The 13,919-nt window shown below is 42.3% G+C and overlaps 1 protein-coding gene across 1 annotated transcript in view; it reads right to left on the reverse strand.

Annotated features, from left to right (window-relative positions):
* Window positions 1–566: 566 nt before the first annotated feature.
* The window catches only part of SH3GL2 (SH3 domain containing GRB2 like 2, endophilin A1), a 188,218-nt gene continuing 174,865 nt past the window's right edge, over window positions 567–13,919 (reverse strand). Inside the window, exons 8-9 of the mRNA XM_040360127.1 lie at window positions 4,495–4,628; window positions 567–1,277 (exon numbers count right to left, since the gene is read on the reverse strand). Of these exons, the coding sequence (XP_040216061.1) occupies window positions 1,078–1,277; window positions 4,495–4,628 (334 nt within the window). The 3' untranslated portion in view covers window positions 567–1,077. The remainder of the gene's footprint in view (window positions 1,278–4,494; window positions 4,629–13,919) is intronic.

Consider the following 13,919-nt stretch of genomic DNA (forward strand, 5'->3'; position numbering starts at 1 on the left):
TCTAGAATCTAAATTAGCCAAACTACAAAAATATGTTACATGGTGGCTGCTTTATGTTAAAGATTATTGTGCTGTACACCTGCATGTGCTCCTTTAGTTTGACAGACAGGTCATAATTTTAATATGTACATATAAAGAAATGGAATTACAAGCAATAGATAAAATTGAGTTTTCAAAATTTGAATCCATTGGTATACATGACAGTGTATAATCATGATAAATAATATAACATCCAGAAAGAATTAATAAGGCAATAGAAAACGCAACAATAACATGCAAAGTTTACGCACTCAAAACAACCGACCAAACGTCACTGTAGCAGTTTATGGTAGGTTGTTATGAGTTGCTGCACTTTGACATTAGACTTTGCCCTTCAAAATAACACTGATCGTCTCGGTTAACAGGGATTGTATTTTGACAGTAATGTTAAAGGGAGTAAATATTGCCACCCTTTAACCACTTTTCCACCCAGTAACCCATCTATGCCAAATGTTACAAAGATCAGAAAAAAGCAGGTTACATATTTCAATCACTCCGTTTTTGTAACATATGATACGACAGTCATATTTTATAGGAAATATTTTATTTGGCCCAGCTTCTATGCACAGTTAAAATGAAATCTACAATAAACTAGTGTTTCTTTTCCACAACATCACAGAATGTACTCCATTGTAATTACAAGACTGAGGCAAAAACACGTTTCCCTTGTGGTCCCAGCACTTTTTTCATTGTAAACATTTATTTCTGGAAACACACAATAAGAGAAAAAAAATAAAAAATAACACAATAACAGTTGGGCATGTTAAGACTACTGTGAACTGTATCCATGTGGAAGGAAGGTTGCCAAACAAGTACATGTTATTCCTGCATTTATTATAAAGGACTGTAAGACTCTGGTAAAAAGAAATACAACAGCTGAAAAAGGGACACATATTAACAAAAAAAGGAGTAAAAGAAAAAAATAGAAACGATCATGGAATGTAATGGGGTTTAAACCACTGCGCTTGTACCGATGATCTGGATAAAGCAGCATTTAAAAGCAGTGGTACAATTGAATTGTGGTTAATGTCAGACATCTTAGTGGGGTAGTGGAACAAGGATATCAACATAGTTGATGGGGAAGAAGCCCGACTGGCCGTGAAGCATCCCCTCATACCAATTTTCATCAATTTGATTGGTGAGAGTAATGATGTCACCTTCTTTGAAGCCAAGTTCTCCTTCGTTTTCTGGGTCAAAGTCATAGAGGGACCGACAACATGGCTGATCCATGGCAGCACCTGCACCAGATGAAACAATTAGAAGATATTGATACCATAATAGACTACTGAAAATAATATGAGGAGGTTCCAAACTAAATATATATATTTTTAAACAAGGTTTACAAAGTTTGCCTGGAATGCAAACTGGGCTTTTCTTAATGCAAACTCCACAACTCAAGTAAACTATGCAAGCCTATTTAGAATCGCAGTATTCTTTTGAGATGTTTTACATTCAATACATTATAGCGAATCGGTTAGCCATGATAAACTTTTAAGATGATGGGCCCTGCTTTACAACAGATACTACAAAATGTTGGCTTTTGCCTTTTTTTCAATGCCCATTAAAGAGAAAGTAAACCCCCAGGGACAACTTACACCTAGATTAAGGCTTACCTGTAGGTGCCTACACGGTCTCGGAAATATTTGCAATTTCCCCGAGCTACGACTTCAACGGTGCATGCGCCGTCTTGAAAGGGCACACTGTGCCATTTCAAGCCGGGGTCATGCCGGTCAAGGCGGCTCCCGCGTGCATGTGACGTCACGTGACTCCGGCCAGTCAGAGAGCCGGCCCCGGAAGAAGAGGGGTGAAGAGTGGCCGCTCGCTGCCAGCGTGGAAAACGGTGACATCGCGACCTTCTACTGTAGGTAAGTGTCACATAATGGGCTACTATGCGATGCATAGTAGTCCATTAAGCTTTACCTTTGCAGGGAAAGATAAAGGAAGTAAAACACATCAAGTTTTACTTCCTCTTTTAAGGCACTTTCATTAACAGGGAATGACAATTTTCTGTGCTTAGCACTACAGTCAAGAAAATAAAGCCCCATACTACAACTGAAGAGGCACCCAGAGGAAGGCTAACAAAGATATTAGTAGTAATCTTGTGGTATCTTAGACTACTGTACATATATATGTGGCAAGGTGGCTCTCTTGTGCAACATCACGTACCAGTACGTGATTCTGCCCTTCTGGTTCTGGGGAGGCTGGCGAGCCGCTCCCCGCTGTGATTGGACCCACCAATCGTTCGGGAGAGAAGCAGAACCGTGGTCTACCTATGTAATCAAGGCAGATCACCGCTCTGTGAGAAGGGAAGCACCTCCCCCATGTCAGGTCACCCGTGGCCAGGTGACAAGTGCACCCCGTTGGGGTCAGGGATGCACCATAGGGTATTGAACCCTATAGCCGACTGCTGCTAGCAGAGAGGAAGCGTGAACCCAAGATCACCCAGGGCGCGGAGTCTAAGACCCAGTTTTGTGTTCACCAGAGCCTCTAGTGGTGAAGATGGCCTTGGCCGCAACTGGATCCAGGTCGCGACCCCCGAGATCCCCTAGGGCACACTCCGCAGGGAGAGAGGGGAAGCAGCCAGCAGGACAAACGGTGGTGATGGGTAGGCCGAGGTCAGGGCAACAGGCCGACAAGGGTAACCATGGGACAGGCAAATGGTGAGGGGCACAGGCAAACAGCAGAAGTCAGGAACAAGCCAAAAAAGGTACACAGGAAGATGATCGTAGCACACTGCAAACAGGAACTTAGCAAACTACACTATTGAACAGCACTGCCGACCTGCAGTGCAACAGTTAATATAGACTTCCTGGGATGGCCTGGGTGGGGCCATACAGAAAGAGGAAGTGATAAAAAAGGAAACCAGAACAGGGTCAGGCCTCTAATGAACAGATGGAAAAACAGGTAAGCTGCAGACTTTATTGCAAATCCATGACACCCCACAGTTAGCAAGCACTCCCTAGAAACACATTTAACTCTTTGAGCGCCCCTGATGTTAATTTTCCAGAGCTGAAGTGGTTAAAAGGTTTACTTTATAGTGTGCTCTCAATATGGTCACTAAGATTGAACCGGTAGGGGTTGTTTTACCAATCTACAAGAACAGCACAAATTCCAAAAAAAACACTGCAAAATCTGTAACTGTTAAAGCCACATCTTAATTCTTACAATGAGATTAAAGTTAAAGCATTTTTTCAGTTTGGATAGAGCAAGGGTAGGTAACCTTTCTTCCCATTAAGAGGTCAATTGATAAAAAAAAAATGGTTGTGCAAACATCACAGCTTTTGCAGAGCCATCATGAATAATCCCGTAATGTGTCCAACGTGTATATTTTTTATAAATTACCGCTCCATTTAGTTATCATAATGCAATATTTTCTTGATTGAGGTATTTTAGGAATATGCCACACAAGATGAAGCTGATGGCCATGAGAAGTAAATATATTAGACACATTCTAAAGACTTAAAAGGAGAAGTATATATTATTATTTTTTTTGCCCCATCATACTTACCTAGGTGACTGCAGCATTGATCCAATCTGTCCCCCGCCGTCTCTGCACTGAGAACCAAGCCATCGAACATTGCCAATGGCTCGGTTCTCACAGATCCCCGAGAAGAGAGCTGCTGACTGTGAATAAGCAGCTCTCCTCTCTGCTCCTCCACACTCATTGGAGAGCTGAGCTGTGGAGGAGCAGGGAGCGACCGTCTCAGGCAACTCCAGGAAACAGACACAGAGAGGGAACTGACAGGCAGGAAGGAGGGGGTGAGGAGGAAAGAGGAGAACAGAGCAGCGTGTGACAGAGGGATGCACTCTGACCACGGTGGTCAGAGCCGAGTAGCCCTGGTTACTGTGGTCAGTAAAATTAGTTCATACAGGAAGTGGCAGGATCAGGGAGTTGTATTTGTTTTACAGTTTAGAGGGGGGCAGATAACCCAGCACAAGCACTGTGCTGTTTAATCTGCTTTAAGGGACCAGCATGTGTAAGCTTCCTGTGCTGTCAGGAGCAGCAACAGTCTACAGTGCCCTGTTAAATCCATTATTATGGCACAACCATGACTAAAAAAGGCATTGCATCAAAGCTCAGTACTGCAATTGGGTAAGGAGCACATTAAGCGCTGCAACCACACAATAGTGGCTAATAGCACCCCTGAGAAGAAATCTACAGCTGAGATAGGAGAAACCATCTATGGGGCAAATATAACCATGGAGGCTCCACAAAGCTTGACTTAATGTATAAGTAATGAGCTAAACCACTGCCAAACAAAAACCATATCAAATCATGTTTAGAGTTCACCAAAAGGCATGGGAAAAAAGATATTGCAAGGCAAAAAGCCAACGCTGCTCACCACCATAAGAACCCCATCTAATTAGCTATTAGGAGCAAATCCATTTCTGTTCTCATTTTCTTTACTCCAGTTGTAATGAATGTTGTAATGAACCCCCAATGTGTGTTCCTACCAGATGGTTTTGGAGTAGTAGCAAGAGAGATTCCTCCATTATGTTGAGTGTTTTCAGTGGGCAAAACAAGTTCCAAACTCATTCGAGGCTTAGGTTGATATTCTCTCCTTGGTTGGTTTGAAGCATCTCTGATTCTGCAAAATGAAAAATGTGTGGGAAATTAAGGTATTTTAATTACAAATCTTTGTAGAATGAAAATCAATAGTTATTGTGCATGTGTTTTTACTTTGCCAGGGAAGAAGGTGAAACTATTGAATAGTCATTTATAATAAAGGAGAAGTAACAATAGAAATTGATTATAAATACATAATATATTAGAAAATAAAGGCAAAAAAGTTTTTAGTCTAATGCCGCGTACACACGATAATTTTTCGGCATGTAAAAAACGTTGTTTTTAACCACTTGCCGCCCGCCAATGACATATTGACGTCGGCAAAGTGGTTGTAGAATCCTGACCGGACGTCATATGACGTCCTCAGGATTCTAAGCCGCTGCACGCCCCCGGGGGCGCACATCGCGGCGATCGTTGTTGCGGGGTGTCAGTCTGACACCCCGCAACACCGATCTCGGTAAAGAGTCTCTCACGGAGACTCTTTACCACGTGATCAGCCGTGTCGAATCACGGCTGATCACGATGTAAACAGGAAGAGCCGTTGACGGCTCTTCCTCACTCGCGTCTGACAGACGCGAGTAGAGGAGAGCCGAACGGCTGCTCTCCTGACAGGGGGGGTTCGCGCTGATTGTTTATCAGCGCAGCCCCCCCTCGGATCGCCACATGGACCACCAGGGAAGCCCACCCTGGACCACCAGGGAAGGGCAGATCCACAAAAAAAAGGCTAATTTTTTTTTAAAAAAAAGGCTGTAAAAAAAAAAAAAAAAAAAAGGGCAGATCAAAAAAAAAAAACGGCTAGAAAAAAAAAAAAAGCTGTAAAAAAAAAATGATGCCAATCAGTGCCCACGAATGGGCACTGACTGGCAACATAGGTTAATCAGTGCCACCCCAGTGTCCATCAGTGCCACCCTACAGTGCCACCCCACAGTGCCCATCCATGCCCAGTGCCCACCTATCAGTGCCCATCTGTGCCACCCATAAGTAGCCATCAGTGCCACCCATAAGTGCCGCCCATGAGTGCCCATCTGTGCCGCCTATGAGTGCCCAGTGCCGCCTGTGTGTGCCCATCAGTGCCGCCTATGTGTGCCCATCAGTGCCGCCTATGTGTGCCCATCAGTGCCGCCTATGTGTGCCCATCAGTGCCACATACAAGCGCCGCCAATCAGTGCCACCTCATCTGTGCCCGTCAGTACTACCTCATTGATGTCCATCAGTGCCATCTCATCGGTGCCCATCAGTGCCGCCATATCAGTGCCCGTAATTGAAAGAGAAAACTTACTTATTTACAAAAAAATTTACAGAAAAAAAAAAACGTATTTTTTTTCAAAAATTTCAGTCTTTTTTTAGTTGTTGCGAAAAAAAAAAAATCGCAGAGGTGATCAAATACCACCAAAAGAAAGCTCTATTTGTGGGGAAAAAAGGATGCCAATTATGTTTGGGTACAGTGTAGCATGACCGCGCAATTGCCATTCAAAGTGCGACAGTGCTGAAAGCTGAAAATTGGCTTGGGCAGGAAGGTGTTTACGTGCCCTGTATGGAAGTGGTTAAAAAATGTAATATACAATGATCGTGTGTGGGCTTCACATCATTTCTCGGGTTCTGAAAAACGACAAAAAAAATTCGAACATGCTGCATTTTTTTGGTTGTAAAAATGATCGTGTGTGGGCTTTAACGACGTTAAAAACCTGCGCATGCTCAGAAGCAAGTTATGGGACGGGAGCGCTCGTTCTGGTAAAACTTCCGTTCGTAATGGAGTAAGCACATTCATCACGCTGTAACAGACAGAAAAGCGTGAATCGTCTTTTACTAACACAAAATCAGCTAAAGCAGCCCAAAGGGTGGCGCCGTTTGAATGGAACTTCCCCTTTATAGTGCCGTCGTACGTGTTATACGTCACCGCACTTTGCTAGAGCATTTTTTTTTTTTTTAACGATCGTGTGTGTGGGCAACGTCGTTTTGAAGATGAAGTTGGAAAAAACATTGTTTTTTCAAGAGGCTGAAAAACATCGTTTTTTACAAGCCGAAAAATGATCGTGTGTACGCGGCATCAGGGTTTCACATGGGCTTGTCTGTATGACGGATTCTGCTTGCTTAGTGGGGGATTAATCCGCTGATCCCCGCTGAGCAGGCAGATGACAGGTCCGTCTCTGCTCACTGTGCTGAGACGGACCTGTCCCGCTCTCCTCTATGGGGAGATTGGATGAAAACGGGGCTCCTATCTGTTTTCATCCGATCCTCCAGACAAATGGAAAATAGGGTCACCATCCATCTGGATTTGGCAGACAGGATCGGATAGCGGCGGGTGTGTGGACCTGATCAGAAAGACGGTGTGAAAGGGACCTTATGCCGCATACACACGATCAGATTTTCCGATGAAAAAAGTCAGATGGGCTTGTTTCATCGGAAATTCCAATCGTGTGTGGGCCCCATCGGAGTAACAAAATAGAACATGTTTTAAATTCTTCTGATGGAAAAAAATCCGATGGGAAATTCCAATCGTCTGTGTGGAATTCAGTCGGGGAGAAAAATCCACGCATGCTCAGAATCAAGTCGACGCATGCTCGGAAGCATTGAACTTCATTTTTCTCGGCTCGTCGTAGTGTTTTACGTCACCACATTTTGGACGGTCAGAATTTAGTCTGACAGTGTGTATGCAAGACAGCTTGAACGGAATTCCGATGAAAAAATCCATTGGATTTTAGACCATCGGATACTCCGACCGTGTGTACGCGGCATTAGATAGAGCGGAGAGGGATTGGAACACCTGTCAGGTTTTTACGGTCTGTCCCCCGATAGTGAGGTTCACCCTCTCTATATATATATATCATGTTTAGGTTATCACCAAGCATGGAATTGATAAGAGAATCACAAATTTTGTTTTGTCAGCAGAAAAAGAGTAGAAGAGAAATCATCCAATGAGGCCACAAGTTCTGATGTGACCCTGGTGACTCATCTTAGAGGGATTTCCTCTCACTTCCTGTTTTGACTATAAAGTGAAGAGACATTTCCCCAGTGGGACATAGATAAAAAAAAAAGAACTGTCAAGGGCTATAACCCTCCCTTACTTTTTTATACAGTATATACAATATTTGTATACTAAAATAAAATACAATAAACATTTAATACATGACATAAGCTTCCTGGTGAGTTCACTGAAGAGACAACACAGTAGAAGCAGCCGACACGGTTGTGGTTGGTCTGATGGAAATGTTAGACTGGCAGCTTATAAGTGAAATTACTGCTCAAACTATTCAACGGTTTAGGAATTTTAGCTTGAGCTGTAGAGTTCTATAAAGCACAGGTATTTGAAAGTGTTCAAATGTATTTTTGTAGTTTTGACCATAATAAATAGAAAGATAGACATGTGCGGTTAATTTCGTCCCAAATCGAAATTTTGACAAATCACAATAGGAACAAATTTTAAAAAATCTGAAATAAAATTTAACAAAAGCAAAATTTTGTTTGAAATATTCAAATTTGTTTGCATTTTGAATGCATTTTCAGATTTTTTTTTCAATTTGCTGACTTTTGCTGATTTACTTCAAGAACTGTGTGCGAATGTACCTAAGGGTCCTTTCACACGAGCGGACCGTTCGTCCGTTCATTACAAGTCTGTTAACGGACTTGTAATGAATCCCTATGGGAACGCGTCCGTTAGCGGATGGAGCATCCGCGTCAGTTGGGATCCGCTTTTCCGAACGGAAGAAACCCTATTTTTCTTCCGTTCGGCGGAACGGACCGGATGCAGACGGACAGACGGTCCGTCTGCATCCGGTCCCCCATAGGGGACAGCGGAGCAGAGACAGGGCGGTCCCTGCACTGTGTGCGGGGACCGCCCTATCCGCCGACAGCTCAGCGAGGATCCCCGCTGAGCTTTGGCGGACACACGGAGCGGACCCAGAAACGGTCCGCTCCGTGTGAAAGAGCCCTAAAAGAACTGATGCTGTTTTGAAGCCAAAGGTTTTTCAAATATTGATTTGCTTTAGTTTTTCTTCAGTTTGAGTTTTTTAAAGTGATAAAAATAAACAAGTAAAATATATATTTTTGAAAGCATTCTTACTTTACATTATTTTTTCACACCTGTCAAAAATATTTGCTCACTACTATACATAGAGAAATAAATGTTGAAGTCAGATATTTCCTTTATAACTTAGAACACTTCACATTCTGAATAAACCTTATTATTACAAAAAAGATTATTGTAAAGATGTGCATTTGCATGAAATGCATTGGGGCAGGAGCTAGACGCTGACGTCTCGCCACTTCCATGTTTGGAACCAGTGGCTCTCTTTGTAAGTGCACCGTTTTATTTATCATGACAATCGTTTTACTGGCATTTGGATGAGGCCTTCTACTTTTTAAATGTGGAATCTATACTTTTTAATAAATATACTACACTATATGTGGTCCTCTGTTTGCGGCTCAGTGTGGTAAGTATTTTCTTCCCCAGACAGTGATAAGCAAACCATCTGTCTGTCTCCAGTGGTGAGAAGTGTTACTGTGGGGTGTACCCATTGCAAGAATAGAGCTGGTTGACCACATGTGAAGGATCTTGTTGACACAAACGCGCATGTTGCTGCTTTCCTTTCTAAACTCTAGTTCTGGTGCTCACACATGGTGGAGAGGATTATCATCTATCATTGGTACAAATGGTATACATAATTGTAAAGTTTTAATTCTGCCTTCATCCCACACTGTATAGGATCATTCAACAACCTTCAAAACAAAATTTGAATACTTGACAGACTCAGCATAGGTGTTTTACAAGATACCACTACTGAAATGTAACATCTCCCGTTTCATACACTATATTACCAAAAGTATTAAGACCCTTGCCTTTACAGACACATAAACTGTAATGGCATCTTTATGGACCTTGTTTTGTGCACTGGATCAAATAATTTGGTGGAGGGGATTATGGTGTAGGGTTGTTCTTGGCCCCTTAGTTCTAGTGAAGGAAACTCTTAAGGTGTCAGCATACCAAGACATTTTGGACAATTTTCAAGTTTGGGGATGGTCCCCTCCTGTTCCAACATGACACAAAGCAAGGTCCATAAAGACATGGATGAATGAGCGTGTGGTGGAGCAACTTGACTGGCCTTCACAGAGTCCTGACCTAAACCCGACAGAACACCTTTGGGATGAATTGGAGCGGAGACTGTGAGCCAGGCCTTCTTGACCAACATCAATGCCTGACCTCATAAATGCGCTTCTGGAAGAATGGTCAAACATTCCCATAGACACACTCCTAAACCTTGTGGACAGCCTTCCCAGAGGAGTTGAAGCGGTTATAGCTGCAAAGGGTGGACCAACGCAATATTGAACCCTACGGATGAAGACTGGGATGCCATTAAAGTTCATGTGCGTGTAAAGGCAGGCGTCCCAATAATTTTGGTAATCTAGGGTATGTCTTATTGCACAATTCCACAGGAATCCCTAAGATACTATGCACTATATTTAACATAATCCAGTCTATCTGAGCCTCTGTACCTCTTTATTAAGCTGTTTTTTTTTGGAAGACTAAAATATGAGCTAGGCTACAAAGAAAACATTACATTTTAGGATTACCAGAGATGTTAAAAATGTTTCTATTTTTTTGTTTAAAATGGACTTGTGTTCTATTAGTGCTGGTAAGCACAAGTAGCTAGAAAAAAGATATATATAGGTAAGTGATCAGGATACTATTGTACTTCTTATTTTCGAAACACAAACTGAGTATCTTTGCTACTAATGCAGTTATAGCAGAACAGCTGTCTTCCACCCCTACGCACACACTCCCACACACATATGCACTGTAGACTCTCGGAGAAAGATGGCCCAAATTCAAAATAGTATGATGCTAAAATGAGGAATAAACGAAAAGCAGGACACAGAAGACATACTAAGCAAATAAGAGAGATTATACGTGTTGTATACTTAAGGCATTAATAAAAACTTGCTGAGTTAGATTGTGTCTTGCAATACACACACACATCCGGGAGTAAAGACTACATGAAGCCAGTTAGCTCGATTAAGACCAATGTTTCACAGGGATCACTAAAAACATCAAACCATTATCTTGGGGCCTGCCTTGTCTTCTAAACCTTTAAGTGACAATAAGAGCAGTGAAGAAAAATAAAGAATGGTTTGGAAACTTCTTCATGAAAGAAGAGGTCCACTACCTAAGGACACTAGCAAAAAATTGAGTGGGTGGGGTTACATGGGGTGCATTTTCAGCAAAACGTTTGCCAGTGTCCAGTCATCCAAAAGTAGCAACATATAACCTATGGTCTTTGAATAGAAGCCCTGTGTCCTGTACTGTACAATTAAGATATGTATTATATTGCAGTTTACCATTCCTTATATGTGTTAGTTGCATTGGTTTCCCTTTTCAAGCTTTATTCTTTTATTGCCACCTGGTCCTACCAGTGACATATTTCCTCCTCCAGGGTTCACAATGCTTATGCATCTTACTGCATTCATGGTGTAGCAGCGTTTTCACCCTAGGGGAGGAAGTGTGTTGGGATTACAGACAACTAGTCTCCCTACCATGAGAGTATCCTTTGCCCACAAAACTATCCTTGGGCAGAAGATAAGACCCCATCAGATAACAGGGCAAAATTTTCAGAATACAAGACAGTACTGCATCTTTAACGTTCAATGTTTAGAATTTTTTAAACAATTTAACTATTCTCCTAAGGCTACTAATGTAATACCAGGAAATGGGAATCTGAACTTATGGACTGTTGTTGAGGCCAAATATGTTGCAAATCCTAATTCTAGCACCCATGCACAATGGGTGCATGCAAAATATTTGTTTGAAGTGAAAATATAGGCTAAATACTGTAAAAGTCTTGTTAAAAACGTTACCTCCCCCTTCGTCTACCTATGCCGTATAACTTTTAAAAAGAGAGCAGAGTAAATAACTTTCTTGAATCTGATTCACTGCAGTCTTGTGATTCAGAAGCAACGGCTTCCCGATGTTAGTGTGTTGTTGCTGCAGGGGAGAGAGCACTGACAATGGAGGAGCAATTAAAGCTGGTGGGTGACGTCATGGCTCCAGGAGTTAAGCCCCATTGTTGATAGCGCTCTTACACAGGAGAAACACTGCTTCTGGATTACATTTGGGGTGTGCGAACACTCCGGAGCTCATCCTTAATTCTCAAGCCCCATACACACTATCAGTTTTCCTGTAGGTTTTCTTTTCAGGTTTACCAAAACCATCTAATATGAGGGCAAACCTCAAGAGTTTCAATTTGTATGCAATCAGGCAGGCCCTTGCACTACATGGTTTTGGTAAACCTAAAGAGAAAACCTGCAGGAAAACTGATAGTGTGTATGGGGCTTCATATGAGATGTGCTTTTATTGTGCTGCAAAATGTACACGTGATTGACTGTGTTTGTTGAAAAAGACAAAAAAATTATTAAATGGCCCATAGTATGATTTAGTACTAGCATAGGTAGACTGCTTCACTAAACTATGCCTGGAAATAATTTTAACCACTTCCTTACTGGGCACTTAAACCCCCTTCCTGCCCAGAGGACTTTTTGCGATTCGGCACTGCGTCGCTTTAACTGACAATTGCGCGGTCGTGCAACATGGCTCCCAAACAAAATTGACGTCCTTTTTTTCCCACAAATGGAGCTTTCTTTTGGTGGTATTTGATCACCTCTGCGGTTTTTATTTGTTGCGCTATAAACAAAAATAGAGCGACAATTTTGAAAAAAAAATATTTTTTACTTGTTGCTATAATAAATAGCTCAATATTTTTTTTCCCTCAGTCTAGGCCGATACGTATTCTACATATTTTTTGTGAAAAAAAAAAAATCGCAATAAGCAACTGGTTTGCGCAAAAGTTATAGCGCCTACAAAATAAGGGACAGAATTATTATTTTTTATTATTTTTTTTTTACTAGTAATGGCGGCGATATGCAATTTTTATTGCGACTGCGACATTATGGCGGACACATCGGACACTTTTGACACATTTTTGGCACCATTTACATTTATACTGCAATCAGTGCTATAAATATGCACTAATTACTGTATAAATGTGACTGGCAGGGAAGGGGTTAACAATAGGGGATGAGGAAGGGGTTAAATGTATTCCCTATATAGTGTTCTAACTGTGGGGGAAGGGGGGTGACTGGGGGAGGTGACCGATCTGTGTCTCTATGTACAAGAGACACAGATCGGTCTCCTCTCTCCCTGACAGGGCGCTGTCAGTGTGAGAGCCGGCAATGAGAGATGATCTTATATGTTTACATATGAGATCATGTCTCATTGGCCGCACAGATTGCCTAGCAAACGGCCACTCGGATTGGCCGTGTCCATGGGACACGGCCAGCACAGAAGTTCCCCGCTGCGCGCTCAGGAGCGCGCGCGTGGAACGCGGAAAGGGGCGGCCGTAAAAACACGGCGCCCCAGAGAAGTAGAACCACCCTGCGGCTGTATATAGTCGTACGGCCGTCGGGAAGTGGTTAAGGTGTTTACAACTATGGTAGTTGTAGGCCAGGTTAAACATTAAAAGGAGAAATATGTCCAAAGCTCTTTTGGGCGTTCTTCTCCTGTAGGTCACAGGAAAGCACTTCATTATGCACTCATGTGACTTGTACTCGACTGTTCTAGACTGGAGGGATCCAGCATGCCCCCGAGAGCCTGAGCCAGCCACTCCCCTCCCCTACAGCTTAGCACTCCAGTGAGTGCTGAATGGGTAAAGCAGAGAGCCGGTGTCTAACAGTCACGGCTCTCTAATCACAGAAGTACAGAAAGCGATCGATCAGTGGTCTTTGATCACTCAGTTCTCAGTGCAGAGGCAGTGGGGGATCAATGCTGCATCCATCTAAGTGAGTATGTTTTTTTTTTTTTTTAAACCCACACTTCTCTATTTATGTGTATCTATAGCTAAATCTTTACCTTGTTTTAGACAGCATGGGAAATGGATAAATCTTCTGTGTCCAAGGACACTAGGAAAGACAGAAAATCCCCTCTTAGGGACTGTTCACACCAGAATTCAAATCCCAATGGGTTGTGATCTGCAGTGGATGCCAATATCGACCACTTGCCTACTGGGCACTTTTACCCCCTTCCTGAACAGGCTAATTTTCAGCTTTTAGCGCTGTCAAACTTTGAAGGACAATTGCACAGTCATGCAACACTGTACCCAAACAACATTTTTATAATTTTTTCATACAAATGGAGCTTATTTTTGGTGGTATTTAATCACCACTGGGTTTTAATTTTTTTGCTAAACGAAAAAAGACTGAATATTTTGGAAAAAAAAACAAAACCAACAACAACAAAAAAAACTTTCATAGTTTGTTATAAAATTTT

This window comes from Rana temporaria, chromosome 1, assembly GCF_905171775.1.
Source record: "Rana temporaria chromosome 1, aRanTem1.1, whole genome shotgun sequence".
Classification (NCBI taxonomy): domain Eukaryota; kingdom Metazoa; phylum Chordata; class Amphibia; order Anura; family Ranidae; genus Rana; species Rana temporaria.